The 9,603-nt window shown below is 65.7% G+C and overlaps 1 protein-coding gene across 1 annotated transcript; it reads left to right on the top strand.

Moving 5' to 3' along the window:
• Window positions 1-6: 6 nt before the first annotated feature.
• FGFR4 (fibroblast growth factor receptor 4) lies at window positions 7-8,554 on the top strand. The gene is made up of 18 exons (XM_085317329.1): window positions 7-53; window positions 843-966; window positions 2,847-3,116; window positions 3,223-3,315; window positions 3,523-3,689; window positions 3,806-3,929; window positions 4,238-4,428; window positions 4,563-4,701; window positions 4,825-5,018; window positions 5,284-5,429; window positions 5,796-5,917; window positions 6,029-6,139; window positions 6,306-6,496; window positions 6,941-7,063; window positions 7,148-7,218; window positions 7,527-7,664; window positions 7,749-7,854; window positions 7,944-8,554. The coding sequence occupies exons 2-18, from the start codon at window positions 876-878 to the stop codon at window positions 8,088-8,090; spliced, it is 2,424 nt and encodes an 807-aa protein (XP_085173455.1). The 5' UTR covers window positions 7-53; window positions 843-875; the 3' UTR covers window positions 8,091-8,554.
• The last annotated feature ends 1,049 nt before the right edge of the window (window positions 8,555-9,603 follow it).

Raw genomic sequence — 9,603 nt, 5'->3', positions numbered from 1 at the left:
GGGCCCTCCCCGCGGCGTGCGGGCGGCTCCGCCGAGGGAGCCCCTCACCGCCGGTAACGACGCCCGCGACCCCTTTCCCCTGGGCCTCCGCTGCGCTCGGGATCCCGGCCCTCTCTGCCCTCGGGGCTGGCCCGGACCACCCCCGCCCGCGGGGCCCTGCGCCCCCCACCCCGGTTCTGAATCCCGGGACCCCCCTCCCGTCCATGGCGCCCCTGATCCCTCACCCCAAGGCTGTGCTGGCCCCGGGGCCCTCCCCCCCCATCCCTGCCCCCCTGCCCTCGGGGTTCTCCCCTCCCTGGGACTTGTAATCGCCCCCCTTGATGTGGGCCCCAGCACCCTCCACCCCACAACCCTGATCCCGGGACCCTCTGCCCTCGGGGCTGTCCCTGACCCCCCACACACACCTCGGGCACTCCGATCCTTGCAGCTGCGGGTCCCCCTTGGCCAGGTAGACTTGTCCCCAGCACCCTGGCTAGATGGGGGTCAGGGCCCCGATCCCCGCTGCTGGCTTGCAGGGATCAAATCCCTGTGTCTAACCGGGGTCCCACTGCTGATRTCCCCCCACCCAGCCATCAAGGTTTGAGGGTTGGAGGGGGCTTTGTCCCACTTGGGGCTCCCCCCACTGCTATGAGGACATGCTGTGGGGACTTGTGTCACCCAGCTGCCCCACAGCATGTCCCCCATGGCACCTCAGGCAGGGCTAGGACGAAGAGGTGGCTTCCCCCCCCCCGCATGTCCCAGCTGGCTGAGCCCCGGGGGGGGGGGGAGCTGGCTGCCCACTCCAGGGCATGGCGCTGGCGCTGCTGCTGGCTCTGGTCACCGAGCTCCTGCCTGTCTTGCAGAGCGTGAGCCGCTGCACCGGCAGGGCCTGGAAGATGTGGCGCCTGCTGCACATCCTGCYGGGGCTCCTGCTGGCGGCTGCGGGGGCTCGGCCGGCTGCTCCCCGGGGCAGGACGCTGGAGCCAGGTACGGCTGCCGGGGGCACAAAGYGGGGCTTGGAGAGAGGGGACGTGCAAGCTGGGCAGCAAGTCCCTGGGGCTGGGGACGCCAGTGTCCTCGGCACCTGCTCTGCTTGCCCTGGGCACATGGAGCCGCACAGCTCCGTGCACGTGTGTGAGTGTGCAGCTGGGCAGCAGGGGCTGGGGACACGGGGGGCACCCGCGGGGCTGGGTACTTGGCTTGGGAGGCGGGGAGCCCTCGGCTGGAGGCTCTCTGGAGTAGGAGTCTGCTGGCTCGGGACAGGCTGTTTGCTGGGGGTGGACGTCCCTGCGTTGCTGGGGGCTTGGGTTCGCTCCGTGGATGAGTGCCRCGAAGCGGGATGGTGTGAAAGCTCTCGCTGTGGCAGTTGCATGTTATTAATTAGCAACTGATTGCCCGGGAGGTGCAGGCAGCCCGAGCCTCTTGCGGTGGGCTCGAATGTGTACCGGAGAAGCACATGTGCGCAGAGGAGCAGAGGCCTGGCTGCCCCGCGTCTTGTCTTTGGGGGCAGAGCAGATGGCTGGGGAGCACGTGGGCGTGCGTCTGCAGGACCCACAGAGGCTGGGCCCAGGACAAGGCTCGGCTGCTGCTGGCTCTGTGGGGGGGGGCTGTGGACGGGCAGGGCTCGTGTCTTGGGGGCCAGGCTGGGCCACTGGTCCTGCTTTTTGCAGCTCTTGCGTATTAGTTTGGTCCCCAAGATTTCCGCGTAGAGGCAGTGAGGTTGCAGTCAGTGTTTGCTGAGCTGGCAGTTGGGTTGTTTCTACCCCGTTCACACGAGATGGSCATTAGCTGGGCAAAGCCAGGGCTGGGTTCCCGGCTGTGCTTGGGGCACRCGGCCGTGCTGCGTGTGACATGCTGTCCTGCCGAGGAGGGTCTGCGGACACGGCTTCTGCACTTAGTGCTGTGAGTCCCTGGCTCTGGGTCTGCTTTGCAGGCAGTCGGCTCCTAACGTCTCCCCCGGGCCAGGGCTGTGCTGTCCCTGCGACGCGGCCCTGGCCCAGCCTGGGGGCTCCTGCGCTGGGCTGGATGGGCGAGGGTCGTCTTTGCTGTGGTTTTGCTCCACAGCAGGCTCTGGCTCTGGAGCCGGCTTTCGCAGCAGGGTGAGGGCAGAGCTTTCCCAGGGAATGTTGGTCCAGGAGCCAGCACTGAGCACTGGCTCCCAGCAAGGTCACAGCTGGCCCAGGCAGCACCCAAAGGGAGAGGACAGCCGGGGCTCAGCCTTCGCCCAGGCAGGGGCACGACTGCAGGCCACAGCGGCTGCGGGCCAGGTGCCTGGCCGTGGGGAGCAGCAGCCCCAGTTCGCAGCGGGAGGGGGTGCAGGGCATGGAGAGCCTGGCCCCAGCGGAGGGGACGTGGGACAGCGCGGTCCGAGATCCTGAGCGGCCGAGTGGGCCAGACCCTGCAGGAAAGGCTGCTGGGGAGCAGCAGACCTAGGGTGGCTGGGAGGGCTTGATGCCAAGTGCCCCTGCTCCTGTCTGGGGCAAGGCCAGGGGTACGGAGGAGTGGGGGAGCCCCTGCCCCTGGCCAGTGCTGAGGGGCGCCCGTCCTCCCTGGGGGAGAACAGGTCTGGGCACCCTGCGGCACAGGGAGCAGCCCCTCCAGAAGGGCTGTGGCTTGTGTGGCCTTGGTCAGGCGCACCACAGTGCCAGGCAGGCGGCCAGGGAAGCCTCATCCCACGCCCAAGGGCAGAGTCCAGCCCTCGCCCATGACCACAGCCTGGATGGGGCGGTGGAGCCAGGCGCTGGGCCGTGTTGCACCGTGTGCTCTCTGCACTGGAGTGGGTGTGTGCCAAGGGTCCTGCTGGTGGGGACGTGTGAGACGGGTGAGCTTAGGGTCTGGTGCTCAGCATGTTTCTCCTGGGCTGGCAGAGATGTTCGAGAGCCCTTTACTGGAGTCGGAAGAGGAACATCTTCTGCTGGACCTGGGCAATGTGTTGAAGCTGTACTGCGATGCCAACCACAGCAGAGCCAGTGTGGTCTGGTACAAGGAGTCGAGGCCTCTTATCCCAGGAGGTCGCATCCATCTCCAGCAGAGCCTGTTGGAGATCTCGGAGGTTGCTTATGAGGACTCAGGGCTCTACGTGTGCCGGGCACGAGCGACTGGGGAGATTCTGCGCAACTTCACCATCTCTGTTGTGGGTAAGAGCCCAGGCAGCACCCAGCCCACTGCCTGGTACAGCCATGGGGAGGAGAGCACCCCACGTGCCATGTAATCCTGCAGATCTCAACCCATCCTCCCTTGCAGACTCATTGGCATCAGGTGATGATGATGAAGACAGTGATGGGGATGGTGGGCCCCACGGAGACCGGAACGAGGAGCCTGTCTACATGCACAGAGGTCAGTGCTGGCCAGGCTGGGCCACATCTAGGGTCTGACCTGCCCTGGAGAAGGCCATGTGGGGCAGGGCCTTGCCTTGTGCATTGCTGCACCCGGCTCACAGCATGAGGGGTTGGCAGCAGCTCAGCCAGGCTCTGGGCTGCRCCTTGGCCCCTGAGCTGGGACATGCACCCCATCCTACTGTGCATTAACCAYGTGTTTCCCCAGCGCCCTACTGGACACATCCGCACCGGATGGACAAGAAGCTATATGCGGTGCCCGCAGGGAACACGGTCAAGTTTCGCTGCCCAGCCTCGGGCAGCCCCAGCCCCAGCATTCGCTGGTTCAAGAACGGGCGTGAGTTTCGGGGCGAGCACCGCATCGGAGGCATCCGGGTAAGGGGCGYAGGTTCCCCCCGCAGCATCTGTCTGCCTCAGGGCCTGGCTCAGCAGCGGTTTTGTTCCCCTCACCCTCCCCATCACCCCTCACCATGTTGCCTCCATCCCTGCAGCTTCGGCACCAGCACTGGAGCCTGGTCATGGAGAGCGTGGTGCCCTCTGACCGTGGCAACTACACCTGCCTGGTGGAGAACAGGTTTGGCAGCATCCGCTACAGCTACCTCCTGGATGTACTGGGTGAGTGCTCTCCTGAGCAGTGCTGGTGCTGGGTCTCTGCTCATGCAGGGCTCTGGGAGAGGGGCACAGGCCCACAGGGAAGGAGGCAGAGGAGTCTATTCATACCCCACTGCTTGAGCAGCCCACGTGTCCCTAGAGAGTCCTGAGCCCCCAAGAGACATGGGGATGCGAGACCAGGCAGGTTCACTGCCAGGTCCTGGGAAGGGCTCACCTGGGGTTCACAGAGGGCAGAGAGGGAGGCCAAGTAAGGCCCTGCCCCAAGCGTCACGTGCAGTGTGGGTGACACTGCCCTGCTTTCCTCTGTGCAGAGAGGTCCCCACACAGGCCCATCTTGCAGGCTGGGCTGCCTGCCAACACCACGGCCCTGGTGGGCAGCGACGTGGAGTTCTTCTGCAAAGTCTACAGTGATGCCCAGCCCCATATCCAGTGGCTGAAGCACATTGAGGTGAACGGCAGCAGCTACGGTCCCGACGGCGTCCCCTACGTGCAAGTGCTCAAGGTAATGCCCAGCCTTGGGAGATCAGGACTGGAAGTGCCCAGACCCCAGATRCCCACGCTGAAGTGATGATGAAGGGTTTGCACAGAGCCTGCCTTGGAGGAGAGGTGCTCATGCTCTGTCCCCTTCCCTGGCAGACCGCAGACATCAACAGCTCGGAGGTGGAGGTGTTGTACCTGCGCAACGTCTCCATGGAGGATGCCGGCGAATACACCTGCCTGGCAGGGAATTCCATCGGTCTCTCCTACCAGTCAGCCTGGCTCACCGTGCTCCCAGGTGAGGGCAGGGGCTCCCGGGGCAGCAGCATGAGGCCRGTGTGGGAGTGGGAGGCCTGTCTGCGGAGCAGGGGTCTGGGCATGCAGGGACCATGGCTCCGGCCAACTCGTTCACTCTCTTCAGAAGAGGACCTGGAGCGGGAAGCCGAGGCCCCCGAGGCCAAGTACACAGACATCATCATCTACACGTCGGGCTCACTGGCTGTGGCCATGGCTGTCATCATCGTGGTGCTGTGCCGGATGCAGACCCAGCCGAGCAAGCAGCCTCTGGAGCCCATGGCTGTCCACAAGCTCTCCAAATTCCCACTCATCCGACAGGTACGTGGCAAGCAGCAGTCCTGGGAAGGTGTAGGGCCGGTCTCTGCTAGTGCCACCTGCGCCCATCCCACCTTCCCCACTGCCAGCACTCCCCAYTGCCTCTTCCTGCCCCCAGCCACTGGGAACTCCCTCATCTCGTTGCTCTGAGTGAGGGTGTCTCTGGCACGACTGGATCCTTGCATGTCCCTGCTGTCCTCAGCTGGGAGCCCTGTTTGGCCCCAGAGCACAGGCTGGATGGCTGAGGTCTCCTGTATTCTCTCTGCAGTTCTCCCTGGACTCCAGCTCCTCTGGGAAGTCCAGTACATCCCTGATGCGCGTCACTCGTCTCTCCTCCAGCTGTGCCCCGATGCTGGCTGGGGTCATGGAGCTGGACCTGCCCCTGGACTCCAAGTGGGAGTTCCCCCGAGACAAGTACGGTGCCACACAGCACAGGGGAGAGGGAGGTCTGTGTCCCGGGGCTGCTCTCTGCAGCCATCCTTGGGACAAGCAGCTTGTGGGTGCTGGGCAGGGAAGTCTTCTGGCTGCCCTGACTCCCCATCAGTCTACCAGACTTGTGGGTCAGGGCTCCCCATCGCCAGGGGCTCCCCATTGCCAGCCCCACTGTACCTGAAGGCCCTACTTAAAGAACTGCAATAGGCGCAGCTGGTGCCAGCACTGGGACTCCCTCCGGCCTGGGGCTGCCCCTCTCTGCCACATTGGCTCTGCCCCACAGTGTTGGATAGTGCTGTGGGGTGGGCAGCAGGGCAGGGTGCTCACAGATCCATCTCACCCTGCCAGGCTGGTGCTGGGCAAGCCTCTGGGAGAAGGCTGCTTTGGCCAGGTGGTGCGGGCAGAGGCGTACGGCATCGACAGGGACCAGCCGGACCGAGCCGTCACTGTGGCTGTCAAGATGCTCAAAGGTAACCATTTCCGTGCGGCGTCCCAGGCACCGACGTTGTGGCGGTGGCAGGCGTGGGGCCAGGCTGCGGTGCCACCCCAGCTAGCACAGTGACCCAACCCTCCCTCCCCAGACAACGCCACCGACAAGGACCTGGCCGACCTCATATCTGAGATGGAGATGATGAAGCTCATGGACAAGCACAAAAACATCATCAACCTTCTGGGAGTCTGCACACAGGATGGTGAGCAGGGCTGTGCAGGCAGGACTTGGGGGAATGGGGAGGGCAGGCATGGAGCTGAAAGGGGCAGGTTGTGAGCAGAGGAGGGGAGACTTTTGGGTGGGCAGGGAGGGGTTGGAGGGGACCTGGATGGGGCACCGGGGCTGAGCGGTGTGGACACCCTTTCCAGGGCCACTGTACGTGATTGTGGAGTTTGCTGCGAAGGGCAACCTGCGTGAGTACCTCCGGGCCCGGCGGCCCCCAACACCTGACTATACTTTTGACATCACCACGATGCCTGAGGAGCAGCTCTCCTTCAAGGACCTAGTCTCTTGCGTCTACCAGGTGGCCCGTGGCATGGAATACCTGGAGTCCAAACGGGTATGGCTGGCACAGCCCATCAGGGTGCCTGTGTCTGAAAAAACCTCCTGGTGGACACAGAGCTGATGGAGGAGCTGTGTGTTTCACGTCTCTGCTAAACCCACTGTCCTCTCTCTGAACAGAGAAGGGGAACCCAGCCACCTCCTCCATGCTGTCCAGAAGCTCTCAGCCACATTCAGCAAAGCTCAGGGCAGCATCTCGGAGCTCTCCCCAGAACCATCTGTGCAGGACAAAAGACCTGTCCTGCCTCCTGGTTCTCTTCCCCATATGCGCTTGTYACTGCAACCAGCCCCATGTGGCGGTGACCCTGACGTGGGAGTGTTTTGGGGACTGGGGGGACCGTGGGTTGGATAGGAAGCGTGTGGCAGTCAGGATGTGCAGAGGGGACATGCTGAACCAGAGCTGCTCTCTCACGTCCTGCGGGTGATGGTTCCTGCCTGGCAGTGCATCCACCGTGACTTGGCTGCCCGCAACGTGCTCGTCACAGCGGAGAGCGTGATGAAAATTGCTGACTTTGGCTTGGCCAGAGATGTCCATGACATCGACTACTACAAGAAAACCAGCAATGTGAGTGTGGCAGGAACTGGGAGAGGGGAAGAGACGGGGATGGGGGCCCGTAGCCATGGCTAAGCAGAGGGTTTGTTCTTGTAGGGCCGCCTGCCTGTGAAGTGGATGGCACCGGAGGCCCTGTTTGACCGTGTCTACACGCACCAGAGCGATGTGTGAGTCCCGGGAATAGAGGGCTGCTATAGGGTGTGGGATGAGGCAGCTCCATGGGGCTATACCCACACTGGAAAGYCCCCATAAATAGGCAGGAGGTACCCCATAGGGATAACAACGGCAGGGCACGTCTCCCATTTCATCCCAGTGATGATGTCTGGCTCTGCAGGTGTCTGGACCTGCCACCTTCTCCTGTCCCCTTCCACCATGGCAGATCAGGGTGCTGTGGGGGCAGTGAGGGCCCTGCCTGTGCAAAGGGGTCAAGGATGTGGCTGATTTACCACCCCCCCCTTGCTGCCTGTGATCCCAGGTGGTCCTTCGGGATCCTGATGTGGGAGATCTTCACCCTGGGGGGCTCCCCGTACCCCGGCATCCCCGTAGAAGAGCTCTTCAAGCTGCTGAAGGAGGGGCACCGCATGGACCGGCCRTCCAACTGCACCCACGAGCTGTGAGTAGTGGCCAGGCTGGTGGGGGGGGGACGGGACGGGCAGGGGCTGCGGTGCCGCCCCGCTAACGCGCCCTCGCTCCCCAGGTACATGCTGATGAGGGAGTGCTGGCACGCCGTGCCCTCCCAGCGCCCCACCTTCAAGCAGCTGGTGGAGGGGCTGGACAAGATCCTGGCGGCCGTCTCCGAGGAGGTGAGTTGCGGAGGGGACGCGCCGCGTGGTCCCCGCGGGCTGTGGGGCAGGCGGCCCCGGGCGCTGACGGCCCCGTCTCCCCCCTGCAGTACCTGGACCTCTCCATGCCCTTCGAGCAGTACTCGCCCTCCTGCGAGGACACCGCCAGCACCTGCTCCTCGGAYGACTCTGTCTTCACCCACGACCCGCTGCCGGTCGCTCCCTGCCTCTTCGCCTACCCCAGCGCGAGGACGTAGGGGCGGGCAGGGCTGGGAGACGCCGAGGGTGCCGCCGCTCTCGGGGGCAGCGGGTCCGGGCGTGAAGCGGGCGCAGGGCTGTTGCCCGCGGTGCGTGCGCAGGGCCTCGAGCCACGGCGCTGGGGCAGGGGCTCCCTCTCTCCGGGGCCCGGGGGGGGCTGGGCTCTTGCCTGCCTGGCCCCCGTGTCTGCACGGTGCCTTCAGTCCAGGCTGCGACCTGCAAACCCGGGCTGGCATTGCATGAGCCAGCGCCTCCGTGGGCCGGGCGCTGCCCCGGGGCAGCCGCGGCGTCCCCCGGGGAGCCGGGCTTTGTCCGGCGTGGCTTTGGCCGGACGTTTCGATGGAAGTGTCTCTCGGCGGGAGCCCCGCTGCCTGCCTGGCTCCTGCCTGCCTCTGTACATAGCCATAGAGATTAATATTTATGTACATGAAATATCGACCTGATAAATTATTTTTTTGGAATAGACCCTGGTGCAGTTTCTGGGCTGCTCCCGAGGGGYGAAGGGCCGGGCGAGGGTGAGCAGGGGCCGGGAGGCCGCTGCCGCCCGGCCGGTGCTGCCCGGGGGGGTGGCCGCGCTCCCGGGGGCACGGGGGCAGTGCCACAGGTGCAGGAAGCAGCGGCTCCGCCGCGGTGCCCCCCGGCGCTCCGCGCAGCGCTCCGGCACAAAGCGCTGGTGCATCTGTTCCCCATTAGCCGCCGTTGCACTAAGCCACCGTGAACTCCGCTACCAGCATCACCCTGAAACTGATCCACCAACTGCTGCTGGCTCCCAGGCTGGGAAAGCGCTCCCGGGCCGGGCCCCGCACGCGGGGGACCCCCTGCACCCCCCCCCGGGCCGGCCCCCGGACACCAGATAAAAGTGAGGTACGGGCTCGGCGCTGCCTTGCTGTAACCCCGGCGCTCCTGGGAGCAGCGTGGGTTGGGGCACCGCAGCCCCCAGGCCCCGCTCTTCGCCTGCCCCACGGCGCCCAGCCCCGCTCCCCAGCCGGCGCTGCGGGAGCGTGGGCAGGCGGGGGCTGCAGCTGTCTCGCCCCCTCCCGCCAGGCTGCTCCTGGGTCTAGAGTTTCACCTCGTCTCCTCCGCTCCGGCAGGGCTGGGCTTTGCCGGGCTGTTAGCCCCCCGGATCCTGTTTCCTTCTCCTGCTCCCAGCTGCGCTCGGGGCTCCTGGGAAGGGAGGGGGCACCCGGCCCGGGATCCGGCTCTCGCCGGAGCAGCCCTGGGCGCACCGTGCCACAAACCCGCCCCCAGGGAGCAGCGAGGGCAGGAGCCCCGGGCAGGACGGGCCCCGGGCGGCTGCAGCCAGCACCTCCAGCTCCTGCCCGGACGGCTCTGCTGCGAGGGCACCAGTGCCAGGCCTGGGCCCTGGCTCCCAAGGGACAGGGGCTCGTGGCTGGCTCCTGCGCCGGGGTCCGGCTCAGCCGCCTCGGCAAGCTCCCGGGCCGTCCGCGGGGAGCCCTGTGCGTGCAAGCCCCGGGCCGGCTTTGCTGCGGCGCCGCGCCGGGCGCCCAGCCG

Source organism: Rhea americana, unplaced genomic scaffold (genome assembly GCF_003343005.1).
Source record: "Rhea americana isolate MKP2758 unplaced genomic scaffold, rheAme1 scaffold_498, whole genome shotgun sequence".
NCBI classification, from domain to species: domain Eukaryota; kingdom Metazoa; phylum Chordata; class Aves; order Rheiformes; family Rheidae; genus Rhea; species Rhea americana.
This window is presented reverse-complemented; position numbering and strand designations above follow the sequence as displayed.